We start from the raw sequence: 15,883 nt of genomic DNA on the forward strand, positions 1-15,883 counted from the left end.
CCGATCCGCCAGCGCTGACTGGCAGAACGGATGGGGGAGGGGGCGGGTACAGCTGGCTCTGCCTCTAGATAGGCAGAGCCAGCTGTCAGTCACGCAGCTGGGCGGATCCCGGCATAATTGTCGGGATCCGCTTCAGCGTCTCAGTATACCGCGAGCAGTAACTACAGCTTGCGGTATACTGAGACTAGGGTGACTGGAGGACGCTAGTTTGTGTCCTCCCGTTACCCTAAGGAGAACTATGGGGAAAAGCCTTAACCCCATAGTTCTCCTTTAACTGACCAAGAGAGGAGGTGTAGATAGAGAAGAGAGGGGGTCCAAAGACTGAGCCTTGGGGAAATCCTACAGAAAGAGGAAGAGGAGGGGAGGAGTTAGATTTGTAAATTTTATATCTGTTTAACTTTACAGAATTCAGATAGAGCCCTGTGGAGGGAGGGGCAGTGAAGGAAAGGGGGAAATTACTAATTCACTTTGGCTATTGAGCTTTGTAAACAACCAGCTTTTTACAACAGGCTGTAAAGATAACGCATGAAAAGGAACTGAGTGCTCTGAGTGAACCCTGCTATCAAATATTCATGTGCAATTTACAGAATAACAACATTTTTTTACATTTTTATTTTTTAGTCCAGACCATAATCGACACAGGAAATAAACACAAAATATCTTTCAATACCTTTATAAAATGCTTCATGCAATATTTTTGGAAAATAATTGAGATTAACTCCTATTGATGTGGTTTTGGAGAGGTTCCCCTGTATCCTCTCAGAGAAAGACCTCTAGTACACACCGAGTCCTTTTAAGCAGTATATATAGCCTGAGTGCGGGAAATGTATCACAGGTAGTCACTGCTATAGTTCCCTTAGACAGTTCATATTTATATATGGGAAATGTTTCACATAAAATCTTCTTGGTAGTAGATTAAGGCAGCAAGTACTTGTACTACGAAAGTATAACAGACAGTCAGTTTGGGAATAGAATGCTATTACAAGTACTTGCGTTTGAGAAGAGTTCCACAGAAAGTCCCTCTGTAAACCAGATCGATATTCAGATCGATGTGTGGAGGGATGTGCCAGTAATCCCAATGGAGATTCAGGGAGGAAGTGAGGTTAGTTCCTGTAGCTGGAGAGGAGGAGTTCTCTAATGCTGTGGTCAGGAAGCAGGCAAGGAGTCTCACAGTGGTGGATCCCTTGAGAGGGTAAACTGCCTGTGGAAATCAGAGGAGAGTTCAGCGTGTGTGTGATAGGAGCTGCATTGCCCAGTGACTTCTCCCTTGCTCGAACGCCGGGCAAGTGAACCCGTGAGGCTTTAAGCCGACATAAGAGGAGGGGCCTGCTGACGTCTGTGTTGACGTGGCGGAAGCCTGCACCGATCCCTGAGCGATGGACGGGTAAATCTATTACAAATGCCCATTTGACCTATTTTTGAAAAAATGTAACTGTTCCTTCTCATCTTTGTAGAGTGTTTCCTGTCTTGCCAAGATGGAGTGTAATCTGTGTAAGTGGCTAAAGGAGAAGAGAGGGTCTCGCCAGGTGGTCCTTGTGGTGGTGTCTGTGGGCCTGCTCCTGGACAACATGCTGTTCACAGTTGTAGGTATGTCTGGGGACTCATCTTACACTCTGATCATTAATATGGGATAATAGATTGCATCTAAAATCTCCTTTGTCATAAGCAAAAAATGAAATATGAGAAGTTTCGTTATCCACAAATCTCTAACCTTTCTTTTTTTAGTGCCCATCATTCCAAGCTTTTTGTATGAGAAGGAATACATGAATGGAAATACATCGATAGTCCAAGTCTCTTCTTCTCCATCTGCCACCACTTCTTCATTCGAAACCATTCACTCTTTCTTTGACAATTCTACGGTATCCAGTAGAGATCCAGAGCATGATCATCATCCCCATTCTCAAGGGTCCAATGGCAAGACCCAAGGACCTCCAAAGAATGCTACATGTACCAGGGAAAAAAGCGTATTGCAGGATGAGAATGTAAAAGTTGGTTTACTGTTCGCCTCCAAAGCAATATTACAGCTCCTGGTGAACCCATTAGTAGGGCTGATAACCAACAGGTATGGCTGTATGTGGACCTAGATCTCAACCTACCACAAGAAGTCCTGTTTGTGACTAGACAAATGTTAACCTAACTCTTTATTTTTTTTAATTTGTTCCCCATAGGGTAGGATATGATACGCCTCTCTTCTGTGGATTTGTCATCCTGTTCCTGTCTACTATAAGTGAGTAATTTACATGACATACAAGTGCCTATACAAAATCTCAAGGGGCTTGTTATTTTATAGCTAGGAAAAGGTGCGGGTAGGAGGATCATTTTGCTGCAAGTGCAAACCAAACAAATGCAACATTTAGCAGATGGAATGACATGGAAAACCCGCTGTAGTATTATAATTACAGTGACCCTGTAAGGGAAATGAAAACAGAAACAGCTGCCCGTGTCTCCTGCCTAAAATAAAGTCCTGCCTGCCTCCAATTCAAGTTTACAAGTCAAAACCACAGGGCTAAGGAAGCTCCCCCACCCTCCCATTGTGAATATGCTAGACCTGGCTACGGCTGCTCAGACATGCAGTATTGTAAGAAGTAGGGAGGCTGGACACATGTTCCTGATGGAAGTGTTGAGTATTTTCAAGGCAGATCCAGGGAAGACTTGTGGTGACTGAATGTGCAAGTCATATTCTACAATAAAAGTGCCTCAGCATGTGTGGGTCATGCTCTAATGGAGTACCATAATTGGGACATACACTGAGTGGTCAGATTATTATGACCACCTGACGTTTGAAGGCAAATTAGCCATAATTTGGCGCTGAAGTTGCTAGAGAGCCAGACCATTATAAATAGGGAAGCAGGTTGTTTACCACAACAGTAGAAGTGATTTGTTTCTGAAGATACGGGTAAACAATGCGATTTAACAGCCTTTGAACGTGGGATGATTGTTGGTGCTCGGAGCCATGGAGCGAGTATCAGCAAAACAGCAGAATTCGTTAAATATTCAAGAGCAGCTGTTGTTAAAGTGTTTAAAGACTGGACTGTCAGCCGAAAATCTGGGTCTGAACGTGCGAATTGTGGCCGTCAGCGACTAGTCAATGTTAGGGCAGAACGGAGAGTGGCAAGACTGGTACAAGACAACAGAAGGGCAACAGTGCCGTGTCAGATTCCTCGCATCACCTTCCAACATCTCGTGGAGTCACGAGGCGGCCCAACTAAGTACTGATAGGGGAGGTCATAATAATCTGGCCACTCAGTGTATACAAAAATAACTAACTAGGTTCTTTCATATGTTAATGACATTTTAAGGAGGGTTGGGGTAACTTTTAAGTAGATTTTTCAAAGTAGTAAGTTTGATATAAGTTCTATCTCTGGTGCTTCCACAGATTACAGAGGAAGTAGACTTGTAAACACACAACCTGTCTTGGCACATTTGCTTATAACTACTGATGAGTAAACTGAAGCTTACAAATAATGTTCCATACCAGATCATGCCAGTCCACCAACCATGCATGTTGAGGTCAAGATATGAGGTTTGGACATAACATGGTCAGAACCTAAGCTCCTCCAAACACAGAAGAAGCTCCTCTGAATCTGGAAATAAACTCCTTCTATTACCACCTACTTTCAGAACATATATCATTGTTTGGGGGTTTGAAGCTGTTTTCTAGCCAAAAATGTATATTTTATCATCTGTGTGGCAAATAGTAAGAAAATGCTCCGGACAGCAAGTGGTTAAAGAAAAGGAAAAATACATTCCATGTTTTATGGTACTCTGTGCTTTTACAAACTGAATGTCAACCAATTAGGGTTTACATTTATGTTAAAGTTATGATCTTGGCAAACAACACGATCAGTTTGCGGTTAGGATTTCCATTCCATTACAGTTTGGACATCTATTGTAAATATTTCTTGTAATATTAGGGTGATTCTTTAAAAACAAAACCTGGATTGACGATGATATTGTTATTTTCATTCTCCTAATAGCGATAGTCTATAGGTAATATTAATAAAAATAACTTCAATATTTGGTCAGACATCCAAACAAGAGTAAGTCAGGATAATGCCCGGGGCTTATGACTGTTTGATCCATCACAGTTGGAATAAATTTAAAAAAAACATGACAGTGCCCCAGAGCTGAATATCAAAATTCTTATAGAAAAAAAACGTGTTTGTTCTTTCAGTCACGTCGGTAATATTGATGCTTAGATTTTAGAACCAGACAAGATCAACAGCGTGCAGTAGAATTACTCAATAATTCACATTTAGTCAGGAATGCAACTCTGTCTGATAGGGCCTCATACAAAACCATGAAGAAGAAATTATTACTTAAAAGAGAACTATGGGGTAAGTGTTTTCCCCATAGTTCTCTTTAGGGTCACAGGAGGACATAAACTAGCGTCCTCCCGTGACCCAAAGCTCAGTATACCGGGAGCTATAGCTCACTATATACTGAGACCGCCGCAGTTGGGACGGATCCCGACATTACTGTCGAGATCCACCCAGCTGCGTGAATGAACAGCTGCCTCTGCCTATCTAGAGGCAGAGCCAGCTGTACCCGCCCCCTCCCCCGTCCGTTCCCCTAGTCAGTGCTGGAGGATCGGGGGGGGGGGAATCCCTTCGGGGAGCCGTGACTGACAGCCACCGCTCTCTGCAGGGAGATGATCGAGAAGTGAGGGAGCGACAGTATGTGTTCTCTCACTCCCCGATCTATAGAGCCGACGTGTGACAGTTTCACTGTCACACGTCGGCTCGAACTATGAGGAAGAGTGATTTTCACTCACCTCATAGTTCTCCTATAATTATTATTATTAAATTGTCTTTAGGATGGAGATAATGGTCCATGTTTAGCTAATCCATGTCAAAAACAATTCCTCTAATCTCCAACTTAAAGACAGTCCCTTTAGTGATACAAAATACTATAATTGCTTTCATAGCATCTATAGATAGGTTCTTAAAGTGACACTAAACTCAGGAGTTAAATCTTAAAAATACATTCAAGTTCCTTAACTATTAACAACAATAGTATCTTATTTGTGTATCACTCGGCTGTAGATCCTCAAATCATTTCTGAATTAGTGCTGACACTGTCCTTCCTTCTGGAGGGGGGCTACTTTTGTTCCCCATGGTCCCCGTGTGTGTTGTAAAGTAGTCACCGCTCCAAGCAAATATAAATGTTATTGTAAAGTGATTCTGTTTGCTCCAAGCTCATTCCTATGATGGACTTCAATCTCACATTTAGTTACCTATTGAGATTGTAGTCCATCACGGGAGCGAGCTTGGAGCGGTGACTACTTTACAACACACACAGGGACCATGGGGAACAAAAGGTGGGAATTAAATTTGTACAGTGTGTGGCCAGCTTTAGAACGTATTCATTTCAAATTGCTGCAGACATGTCTGTGTTGCTCTTGATAACCAATCACAATGAGCCTGCCATTTGTCCAGAGCAGGTAAGAAAATGGAAACTAATGCCTAGCTTGGTATGAACATCCGCTCATCATCCTTTTTAAGGAGTTCTTCATCTGGCCCTTAAAGTTCGTCACTGCTTCAGAAAACAGTTATAGGGGAACACCGCCATTGTGGCTTCTGCATGCAGCTATAATGACACTCCTATCAGCAATATTATGTTAACACTGATGGAGTTAAGACAATAACATGGTAGAGGAGTCTGGCAATAGCTGCAAGAGGAGTGAAGGTCCACTTTTCAAAAATGTTATATACCTTTTAATGTGCATGCGGCCATTGCTTCTAAATAATAACTTATGACTTTCTCCTAGTGTTTGCCTTCTCTGGTTCTTACACATTACTTTTCCTGGCAAGATCACTGCAGGGAGTTGGATCTTCATTCTCTACTGTGGCAGGTAAGAGTCAAGCTCTTTATGGTAAAAACATAATGTAGCCTTCCTAAACAGAAGCTATTCTCATTCCGTCACATATTCTACAAATAAGGGGATTACTTCTCATGATAGGATAGCAAATCATGCCTATTTGCCCCAATAGTAAGCAGAACTGGACCCAAAACATTTTATTTTATAGTTTTGGATAGAGTAAGGCAGTGTTATAACCCATCAGCTCTTTTTTTCCATCTGTGTCCCATTGGGGAGATTTACCTTCACTTCCTGTCCAAAAGCCATAACTGTGGGGGAAAGCCGTGGTGGTCAGCAGAACACCCCTTTGGAAGATTTCCCATCTATTCCTGTTGTCACGATCTGGATCAGACTCGGAGTCCAGTAGCTGAAACAGCAGGCAAAGTCGTAGTCAAACAGGCCAAGTTCGGTACGGTACACAAGCAGACGGTAGTAGTATAGGAGCAAGCAGAAGTGTAGTCAGAGATCAAGCCGAGGTCAGGAGCCAAAGGTATCAGGTATGAAGTGGAAGACGATGAGTGTAGTCGGTGAATCAGCAGCCAAAGGTCGGTACACGGGTAGCAGTATGAGCGGATTGTATCACAGAAGAAATGTGAAAGCCGCAGATTTGGCGCCAAGGCACCTCTTATAGTGCGGTCCTAACTCTAAACTATCAGAGCCTCCATCTTGGAGCACATGGGGCAGAAGATAAAATTGGGTGCAGGTTTGTCAGGAGGAAGCCCAGCCCCCTTAAAGGCACAGAGACGCACAGATCTGGTTCCTGACACCTGTTCTGATGATAATACAAAATATGGGATTTTACTTTTGGGTCAGCAAGACAAATAGAGAGGGTGAATCTTCCTAACGGGGACACAGACAGCAATACAAACCTGACAGCCTGCGCTAATCCCTCTCCACTCTATCCAAAACTTAAAAAAAAAAAAAAGGTTTGGCTTTAGTTCCACTTTAACTGTATATTCAGAACCATTGGTGTATGGCAGAGATGCAGCCTAATATAAAAAGAGCCATTTTATTCCAAACTGCATGCAATTGTTTTGTTGGGGGACCAACAAGGAAGTATAACCCAACCAGTGATAGAGGTGATCTCTGGCCAAGGCTGTACTGTGCTGTGGGCTGGTTCAGTGAAGGACTTTTTAGGTCCTTTCTGGCCCACCTCACCATAACTTGCCGAGTTATACTTTCTCTTTTTTGTAAGCAAAGCTGATAATGTGCACCTGTAGTCCGATATTGTGACTAGGCGGTTTACTTCACACTATGGTACGAGTATAGTCACAAAAACAAAATGTTCCCACAGACATAATACGTTCACTCGATCTACCCAACACCATGACCCTGGTCAATGCTCTCTGGCTGAAAGCTGTAACATTTTAGATGGTTTTGCAGGAAACGTGGCGGCTCATAAAATTACTATTGTTCATTCAGCCTTGAGAATAGTGCTCGGTGAACTAGGCTTAGGCAGTATCAGTATCTGGTTTGTATGTTTTGTTTACTTTAGTTGTTTTTTTCTTATACTTTTGCAGCCTCTCTACTGCATTTGTTATGCAATATACCTCCTTTGCATGTCTGCTTGCTCTGTTATGCACCCTCTCACTTTACAAAAACCACCTATAGCATTTTCTCTTGCTCTGACTCTTTTAAAATGGTCATAGTGGTGAGATAATTGTTCCCTGATTTGGTCAATCATGTGAAAATCTCATGTCTGTAGCAACAGCGTATATGTTTCCTGATGGCTTATTTTATTAATAGATTCATAATAGATAAATTCACTAGGAATATATTTCTCCCAGTCTCTGTTTCCTTACCTAATATATACTGGGGCCCCAAGATGTGTGCTCAAGTCAAACATACACTATATTGTCAAAAGTATTGGGACACCCCTCTAAATCATTGGATTCATGTGTTCTGTGAAATTTCCTTGCTATTAAATATTGAACGGTCACCTGTTAGTGGTATTCGAACAAAGTGGAAGCAATTGGGAACAACAGCAGCTCAGCCATGTAAAATGACAGAGCAGGCTTGGCCCCTTAGTTCCAGTGAAGGGAACTCTTAAGGCATCAGCATACAAAAGACATTTTGGACAATTTCATGCTCCCAACTTTGTGGGAACAGTGTGAGAATGGCCCCTTCCTGTTCCAACATTACTGCGCACCAGTGCACAAAGCAAGGTCCATAAAGACGTGGATGAGCGAGTTTGGGGTGGAGGAACTTGACTGGCCTACACAGAGTCCTGACCTCAACCCGATAGAACACCTTTGGGATGAATTAGAGCGGAGACTGCGAGCCCGGCCTTCTCATCCAACATCAGTACCCGACCTCACAAATGGTCAAACATTCCCATAGACACACTCCTAAACCTTATGGGCGCCTTCCCAGAAAAGTTGAAGCTGTTATAGCTGCAAAGGGTGGAGCCAACCCAATACTGAACCCTACGGACTAAGACTGGGATGCCATTAAAGTTCATGTGCGTGTAAAGACCGGCGTCCCAATACTTTTGGTAATATAGTGTATATGTTTGTTGGGAAGGCATTACCTCTGGGAAGTTTATGGTGTTTGAAGTATTGATTACTGTCATATGTCTATAACACAGTAACTCTCAACCAGGGTGCTGGGTGTGACGTATGCCCGGCCCAAACCCGCTGTACATCAATCACACGTGACTGAACCGAACGTGGGCGTCACAAGGACGTGGCGATACCACTGGTAGCCTCACCCTGGACAGAGAGTTCCCAGCTCGGGGGACACAATCTCAGGCCAACAGACTGACAGCTATCGTCACCAGGGTTGGGTAACTCCGCGGCTAACCCTTTACCACAAACGTTCGCTGCCACCATGTGTGTGTTTTTAACGGAAACACAGACCGCTCCCAGCAAGTGCTGTGACAATTTAAAACACTTAAACAATGCCTATGATACCGCTGTCCTCTCTGGCAGGTATATGACAGGGTTCACTGTACAGTACCGCTCTTCACAGAGGCAAGGATACTTTATGTTCTTATTCAGAGCGTAGAGATAAGCTTAACGATTTTTAAGATCGTCCTTTAATAAAAGAAACGGTGCAGAAAATATACAGAAAGAGATATTAATAAAAAAAGAGACACAATATATATACAACGGCAATATGAAAGGGAATAAAAGGTGAATACGTAACAGTCCTGGTTTAGGAGTTATGACAGAGTTCAGAGTTGAATAGATAAAAGAGAAGTCGGAAGGGCTGTTCTTCAAGCAAGCTTTCAGCAGATGATGTCCAGAAATTATAGGGGAACTCTTCTGCCTCTGCTATCACCACCCAATTCCAAATTATGAAATGGAGCTGATATTGTCAGGTTTATGACTTTTGGGTGAATGCGGGGTCACCTGGGTCATTACCTCTACCAGACCTGCTTGTTTTTATTTTAACTTGTCCACTGGTGACAGATGAGTGCCTGGTGACATGCCTTTATTTAGGGACAGCTATAAAAGGGTTAGAGGGTTATTTGGGACTCTCACTAGAGCTTGGGCAATAAAGATCACAGGCCAGATAAGTAGATCTCTGTTCTGTGGAATGTGGAGGGACCTGGCAAATGACTAAATTAAGGCCTGCATTTGCTCTGAAATGGTGGACAAGAGAAAGCTATTTTTAATATTCAGACCCAAACCCCATTATCGTCACACCGTGACACACTGGTGTGCTATCTGAATTTATCAAAATGGATCCAAAAATTGCTAAAAAAAGTATTACACAATTAAATTTTTCACTGTAGCAAGGAATCCAGCAGGCGTCCCGCAAGTCTTAGCAATTGGTGACATCATCTGTTGCTATAGGCGCTGTCGCCAGTCACATTCTTAAACTGTGGGTGCTGACAGCATCTTTAGCGATGGATGACGTCAGCGGTTGATAGGAATCAGTCGGGTGCCTTGCGGGACGCCGGCTCGCTTCCTAGCAACCAGTGATATGGTTGGCAGGCAGCCTGCACAGCATTTTCTATAGAATGTGGAAAGCTATTGGTTGACCGCCCAGGCTGGGGATGGGGCCTGGTGACAGCTGGAAGCAGACATTGTTTCCGGCAGGGTGATCGGACGCAGCACCCCAGTAAGTGGGTGCTTATTGTGCTGTGTACCTTATATACGTATCTTAATGTATGTGTCTTCATATGTCACATATGTGTCATCGTCATACTCAGAGCTGATCACAGACCTATGACTTGGCTGTGAGGTGCCCTTCTCCTTCGTGGCACTGACTGCACTGATGCTTTGGCAAAGTAGATGCTCTCGGCAAAGTATACTAAAGACGCGGTCAGCAGCCACAGTTTAAGACTGTGGCCACCGACAGCATCTATAGCAATGGATGATATCATCCTTCATTTCAATGGCACGGCAAATGTACCTCCCGCTTGAAATCTGCTCAAACGTGCTGCTACTCGCAGTACTGCAATACCATGCATTGCAGTGCGGCTGGAAAAAGTAGTGCATACATATGATGTGCTCACGGAGCAATTACTTGTTGATGGCACCCCAAACTCTCTACAGTAGCTCTGTTGTAGAGCTACTTTAGAGCAACTGAGGAAGGACGAACCATATACATGAAGCTGCATAATCATGATACCTCTGTCTCAATACTCATGTTTAACATTACCTTGCTCTATAAAAATAATACATGTTCCCCTACAAGTCTAGGAAACGTCTATTTCTATTTAAAGTGATTTTGTTTCAATGCATTTATTGTTATACATGTTCCCTCAGGTCTGGGTATGCTTGCAAATGTGTACACTGATGACTATGAGAGAGGACAGGCAATGGGTATAGCGCTGGGAGGTCTAGCATTGGGGGTTCTCAGTAAGTATCTGGACTCCCAATCTCTTTTTATGTCTTGTCCTGTGAATGGCTGTGTATCTTCTCTAGAAATTTCCTTTCTCACGTCTGATTGTCTCTACAGCCGGGGCGCCATTTGGTTCTCTCATGTATGAGTTTGTTGGAAAGTCTTCCCCATTTGTGGTGCTTGCAGTTTTCGCTCTGCTGGATGGTGGTAAGAATTTTTGTCTCTGTGCAAATGCATGTATATCAGTAATTATAGTACACTGTACTCTCTGTTTTATGATATGCTGAGATATTGGTTAAGTTTCCCTATCACCAAACTACAAATAATCACAGATCAATAGCAGACTAGCGATCTGGATCATTATGTCTGGAGACAACAGACACCCCAGCAAGTGCTGGCACAATGTCTTTTAACACTCAAGATAAAAAGGCCAAAGTGCGCCCCCTCCGTCCCCATGAGCTACTTCAGTAGCATACGTTGCAGGTCTGCCCTTTATAAACCCCTCTCCTGCTGAAGCACCTAGACATATGCCCCTTATACCAACCCTTCAGCTTGGCTCCAGGAAATATTGAATACCTTTGCCTGAATGCTATTGTTTTACCTTGAGATAAGCATTGGCACATCATTGTTTTATCTTGAGATAAGCATTGGCAGATCATTGTTTTACCTTGAGAAAATCCTTGGGCACCTCATTGTTTTACCTTGAGATAATCATGGGACAGATCATTGTTTTACCTTGAGATAACGATTGGCACATTGTTGTACCATTGGGTACATCATTGTTTTACCTTGCGGTTTTGGAGTCTTGTGTCCGGGTGTATCTTGAGATAAGCATTGGCAGATCATTGTTTTACCTTGAGAAAATCCTTGGGCACCTCATTGTTTTACCTTGAGATAATCATGGGACAGATCATTGTTTTACCTTGAGATAACCATTGGCACATTGTTGTACCATTGGGTACATCATTGTTTTACCTTGAGATAATCATTGGCACATCGTTGTTTTACCTTGAGATAACCATTGGGCACATCATTGTTTTACCTTGAGATAACCATTGGCACATCGTTGTATCATTGGGTATATCATTTTTTTACCTTGAGATAATCATTAGGCACATGATTGCTTTATATTAGGATATTAATTGGGCACATCATTGTCTTACTTTGAGATAACCATGGGGCACATCATTGTTTTACCTAGAGACAATCATGGGGCACACTATTGCTTTAACTTGAGATAATCATGGGGTACATCATTGTTTACCTTGAGATAATCATGGAGCACATCATTGTTTTACCTTGAGATAACCATTGGCACACTATTACTTTAACGTGAGATAACCACTGGGCACATCATTGTCTTACCTGGACACAATCATTGGTCACATCATTGTTTTATCTTGAGATAATAATTGAGCACATCATTGCTGGATATGCTCAGCCATGTTCTCCATCGGGTGATCATGTTTATATCACAGTCATTTAAAACAAGATCTGGAGGTTAGATGGTGCCTACTTGTCCAGCAGCACTCCGCAGTAATGTCTACGGCCAGCTTCTTTACTCTCTGCATGCACAAGACAGAATATTGGGCACAGATTAGAATCTGTGTTCTAATCCTTCCCTTGGGAAATATGTCACTGCTGACATGGAGAACCCATAATGTACCTCATTTGGTGCACAGTAATATATTTATTTTGAAAAGGGGCTACAGCAGATAACACCCATGAGACTTAATGTTTATAGTATGTTCAATTTATCTCCCTAATAATATTTTATAGCTAGAAAAGCAGACAGTAAAAAAACAAAAAACAAAATGCACAGTCTGCATTAGGTAATATTTCATATTAATTACATGGTCTACATTAATGGTAGACTTGCATTCAGTCTTCTCATCAGGCAAGACTGGCTTATCGATGATCTTATCAGATCTGTACACCTGACTTGTATAGTAAATGGACCATCCTAATCTTATAGTCCTTTACAAATGACTGACTCTGCATTACACATTTATGACTATATTGTCTTTTAGCTCTGGTGTAGATATCAGTATCAATGAATGTACTATTTAAATATCAAACATTCTTATATTGCAAAATGTTCCATCCCTCAGATTATTACACTGGATATTTCTAAACTAATATAAAGGAAATGTTTTATTCACACTTTAGGGGGTTTATTCACACTTTAACTGTGCATTGCGGTGTGTCAACAAGTGAGCATTAATACGTGTTGTATGTCAACATGCATTGCACTAAAGCAGCCCATTCCTAGGGTAGGGTTGCCACCCATCCGGTTTTCACCCGGACAGTCCGGTTTTGGAGCCAGTAGGCACCCGGACACAAGACACTCAGTGCCGACACCGCCACTTTAAATTTTCTGACAGATGCGACTGCCGAGGTCCTCGCAAGTGCGATCTCGGGCAGCCGCATCGGCCTGAAGCCGGATCTTCCGCTGAGCTGCAGGCGCCTTTGCTTGTTTACAGGTGCCCGCAGCTCAGAGGAAGATCCGGGTGTAGAGTAGGGTTGCCACCCGTCCGGTTTTCACCCAGACAGTCCGGTTTTGGAGTCTTGTGTCCGGGTGTCCCGCCAGTGGGCACCCGGACACAAGACACTCAGTGCCAACACTGGCACTTTAAATTTTCTGACAGATGCGGCACCCTTTGAAAGGGCGGCCAATGCATCGCACGCAGACAAAAATAGGCAGGCAACTTTTCTTTTTTGATGCAATGCAGCACAACACGCAGCATGAGCACTGCCAAGGAGAGGGGGAAGGCGTACCTCTATGGTAGTAATGCATTGGGAAGCCTTTAAAATGAGTGAATTGCACCACAGTATACTCATCACCACCGTATCTTGCCTTCTTAGAGTTCCTCTAAGTTCTTCCAGCCTGATATAGTTGTCTCCCTTTCTGTCCGCAGCTCTCCAGCTTTTTTTTCTGAAGCCTTCAAAGTTTTCCCCAGGGGTGAGTGTCGCTGTGTCAGTAATCGGAGAGGGATGGGCGCTGACTGCTATGTCTGCTTCTAATATGTTGTCTTTTATTCTTTTAGAGCATTGCGCCAACCTCGTACTTGACACTCCTCAAGGACCCTTATATCTTGGTTGCTGCTGGTAAGTTATATTGCAAGAATCAGAGGTGTGCAACCGTGGCACTCCAGCTGTTGTGAAACTACAGGTCCCATGATGGATTGCAAGACAGGCATCACTCCCAGAGGCAGAGGCATGGTGAGATTCGAAATTCCACGAAAGCTGGAGTGCCGAGATTGCCTAGCCCTGGTGTAGATATATGATCATTTAAATGGCACCCAAAAGCACATCTTCCCTACATCTATATTTAGGATATAACATGAAACATGGTCACAGTCTGTACCATTGTTAACTTCCTCCGGCTCAATAACCCCCAGGCTGGGGGAATACTCTGCAGAAGCCGGGGCATCTCACCAGTTATCCACTGATCGCAGTTTCAATGCTTTGCAGGCTCCAATGCAATACAAGCACATGTATTTTTTATTCAATGCAGGTGCATTTATTATTTTTTGTATAAGGTAGAATTAGTCTGCTCATGCTGTAATATTTTTTTCTCCGCAGGGGCTCTCTGGTTTGCAAACATGGCGATTGGAGTTATGGAACCCACCTTGCCTATTTGGATGATGGAAACCATGTGTTCCCCGAACTGGCAACTAGGTACCTTGTCCCAGTCCACACTGCAGAGTGTCAAAGCACAATACTTTGACAATGCCATGCTTTGGTCAACTATTATTTTTCGGGGAACTAAATATTGATCAGGTGTTATCAGTATAACCGCTGAAGGACTGTGCAAGCAAGAAATATCACTTCCAGGGGACTTTGTTAGGGTGATCAGGCCCATAGACATGACATGGTCATCACCAGATCTGGCCAGTAGTGGTTGGATTGGAACACTATGGTATGTCTGTAGGTCACTCCTGACCTGGGCGCACACCCCAGGACAGCAGTGATATGCCTTGCCTTCTGTGCTGGTGAGGCATCCGTCAGCCTGCCGAAGCTCCACCCCGTCCAGCCGAAGCTCCGCCCCAGCTCGGTAACCAAGCCATATGGGGAGAAGGAAGGGAGGAGACCGGAAGGAGCCTCCCAGTCCCTCACTTGCTCATCACTGCTGTGGCATCAAGATCGATGGCCACAGTGGGTTTTTTTTTTTGATTGGACAGCTTGGACCAATTGTGCTTTGCCATTGGTCCAAGCCATCCACGCCTCCAACACAGAGTAGAGGCTGTGACAGCTCTTGCATCACCAAGTTCGGTTACACAAGCAGTGGGGAAGTGCGTTGCTGTGTAACCTAACTACTAACTACCTGTCAAAAGCCGGATGCATCGCTGCCTGTAATTAACAGGCAGCACTCCGTCCATGACAGGTCACACAGTGGGGAGGATTTCCCTTCTCTGTAACCTGTAACATGCCGATCTGAATGGAGAAAAAGCTGTCAGCTTCAGACTTGAAACTGACAGCTTTTTCCTCCATAATACTAGGTGAGGCTCGGCCCTGCCTGCCTCCTTCCCCTGACCGCACGTCCCTGCCAGACAGACTCAAGGACGAATTGATCACTGTTGTCCACTCAGGATATGTAATGGGAGTTTCATGTAAAGGGCATGAACACTCTACCTGTAAACTGATGCATTGTCAGATTTCATTTTAGCTGTATGTCTAGGCAAAATAAACAAAATGCAGAACATCTCTACGATACATGAACATTTCCCATTGCTTTGTCCCTTTAAAACCGCTGTAAGTACAGTAAAATACCTGTTGATCCTGCCAGTAATCCAGAGAATTCCTAACTTCCTGCTTGAGCTGACAACACTGCCACGGCTGCATTGAAATCCCAGTCAGTGTTATCAGCCCTGCCTGAGTTCTCCTCTCCTGGACTCCTCATAAAAAGGAGGGGCAGATGTTCTATAGCCCAGCAGAAGAGAGCTGGGCCGGTCTGATTACATTGCTTGGTATTTAAATGTAGCAGAGGCAGTGTGTTGTCAGCGTCAAACCTGAAGTTAGAAGCTCTCTGGATTTCTGGATCGCCTACAGGCAGGGCCATAACTACAGATCACGGGGCCCCATAGCAGCCGTCTGGGCTGCTATGGCTATAGTTACGCTACTGCTTACAGGTATTTATCTGTACTTGCATCATTTTTGAAAAGACAGAACCTGTGCTTAAGTGATGTATTTCAGAGATATATTGAGTATGGAGCGAGTATCAGCAAA

At 43.6% G+C, this 15,883-nt stretch overlaps 1 protein-coding gene across 1 annotated transcript in view; it reads left to right on the top strand.

The window, feature by feature from the left end:
* SLC18A1 (solute carrier family 18 member A1) overlaps positions 1-15,883 on the top strand; it is a 44,752-nt gene that overhangs the window by 14,444 nt on the left and 14,425 nt on the right. The window contains exons 2-10 of the mRNA XM_018566205.1: positions 1,457-1,587; positions 1,726-2,062; positions 2,169-2,227; positions 5,771-5,854; positions 10,579-10,671; positions 10,772-10,861; positions 13,573-13,616; positions 13,702-13,762; positions 14,240-14,335. Of these exons, the coding sequence (XP_018421707.1) occupies positions 1,476-1,587; positions 1,726-2,062; positions 2,169-2,227; positions 5,771-5,854; positions 10,579-10,671; positions 10,772-10,861; positions 13,573-13,616; positions 13,702-13,762; positions 14,240-14,335 (976 nt within the window). The 5' untranslated portion in view covers positions 1,457-1,475. The remainder of the gene's footprint in view (positions 1-1,456; positions 1,588-1,725; positions 2,063-2,168; positions 2,228-5,770; positions 5,855-10,578; positions 10,672-10,771; positions 10,862-13,572; positions 13,617-13,701; positions 13,763-14,239; positions 14,336-15,883) is intronic.

This window comes from Nanorana parkeri, unplaced genomic scaffold (genome assembly GCF_000935625.1).
Source record: "Nanorana parkeri isolate BGI_ZX_2015 unplaced genomic scaffold, ASM93562v1 scaffold924, whole genome shotgun sequence".
NCBI classification, from domain to species: domain Eukaryota; kingdom Metazoa; phylum Chordata; class Amphibia; order Anura; family Dicroglossidae; genus Nanorana; species Nanorana parkeri.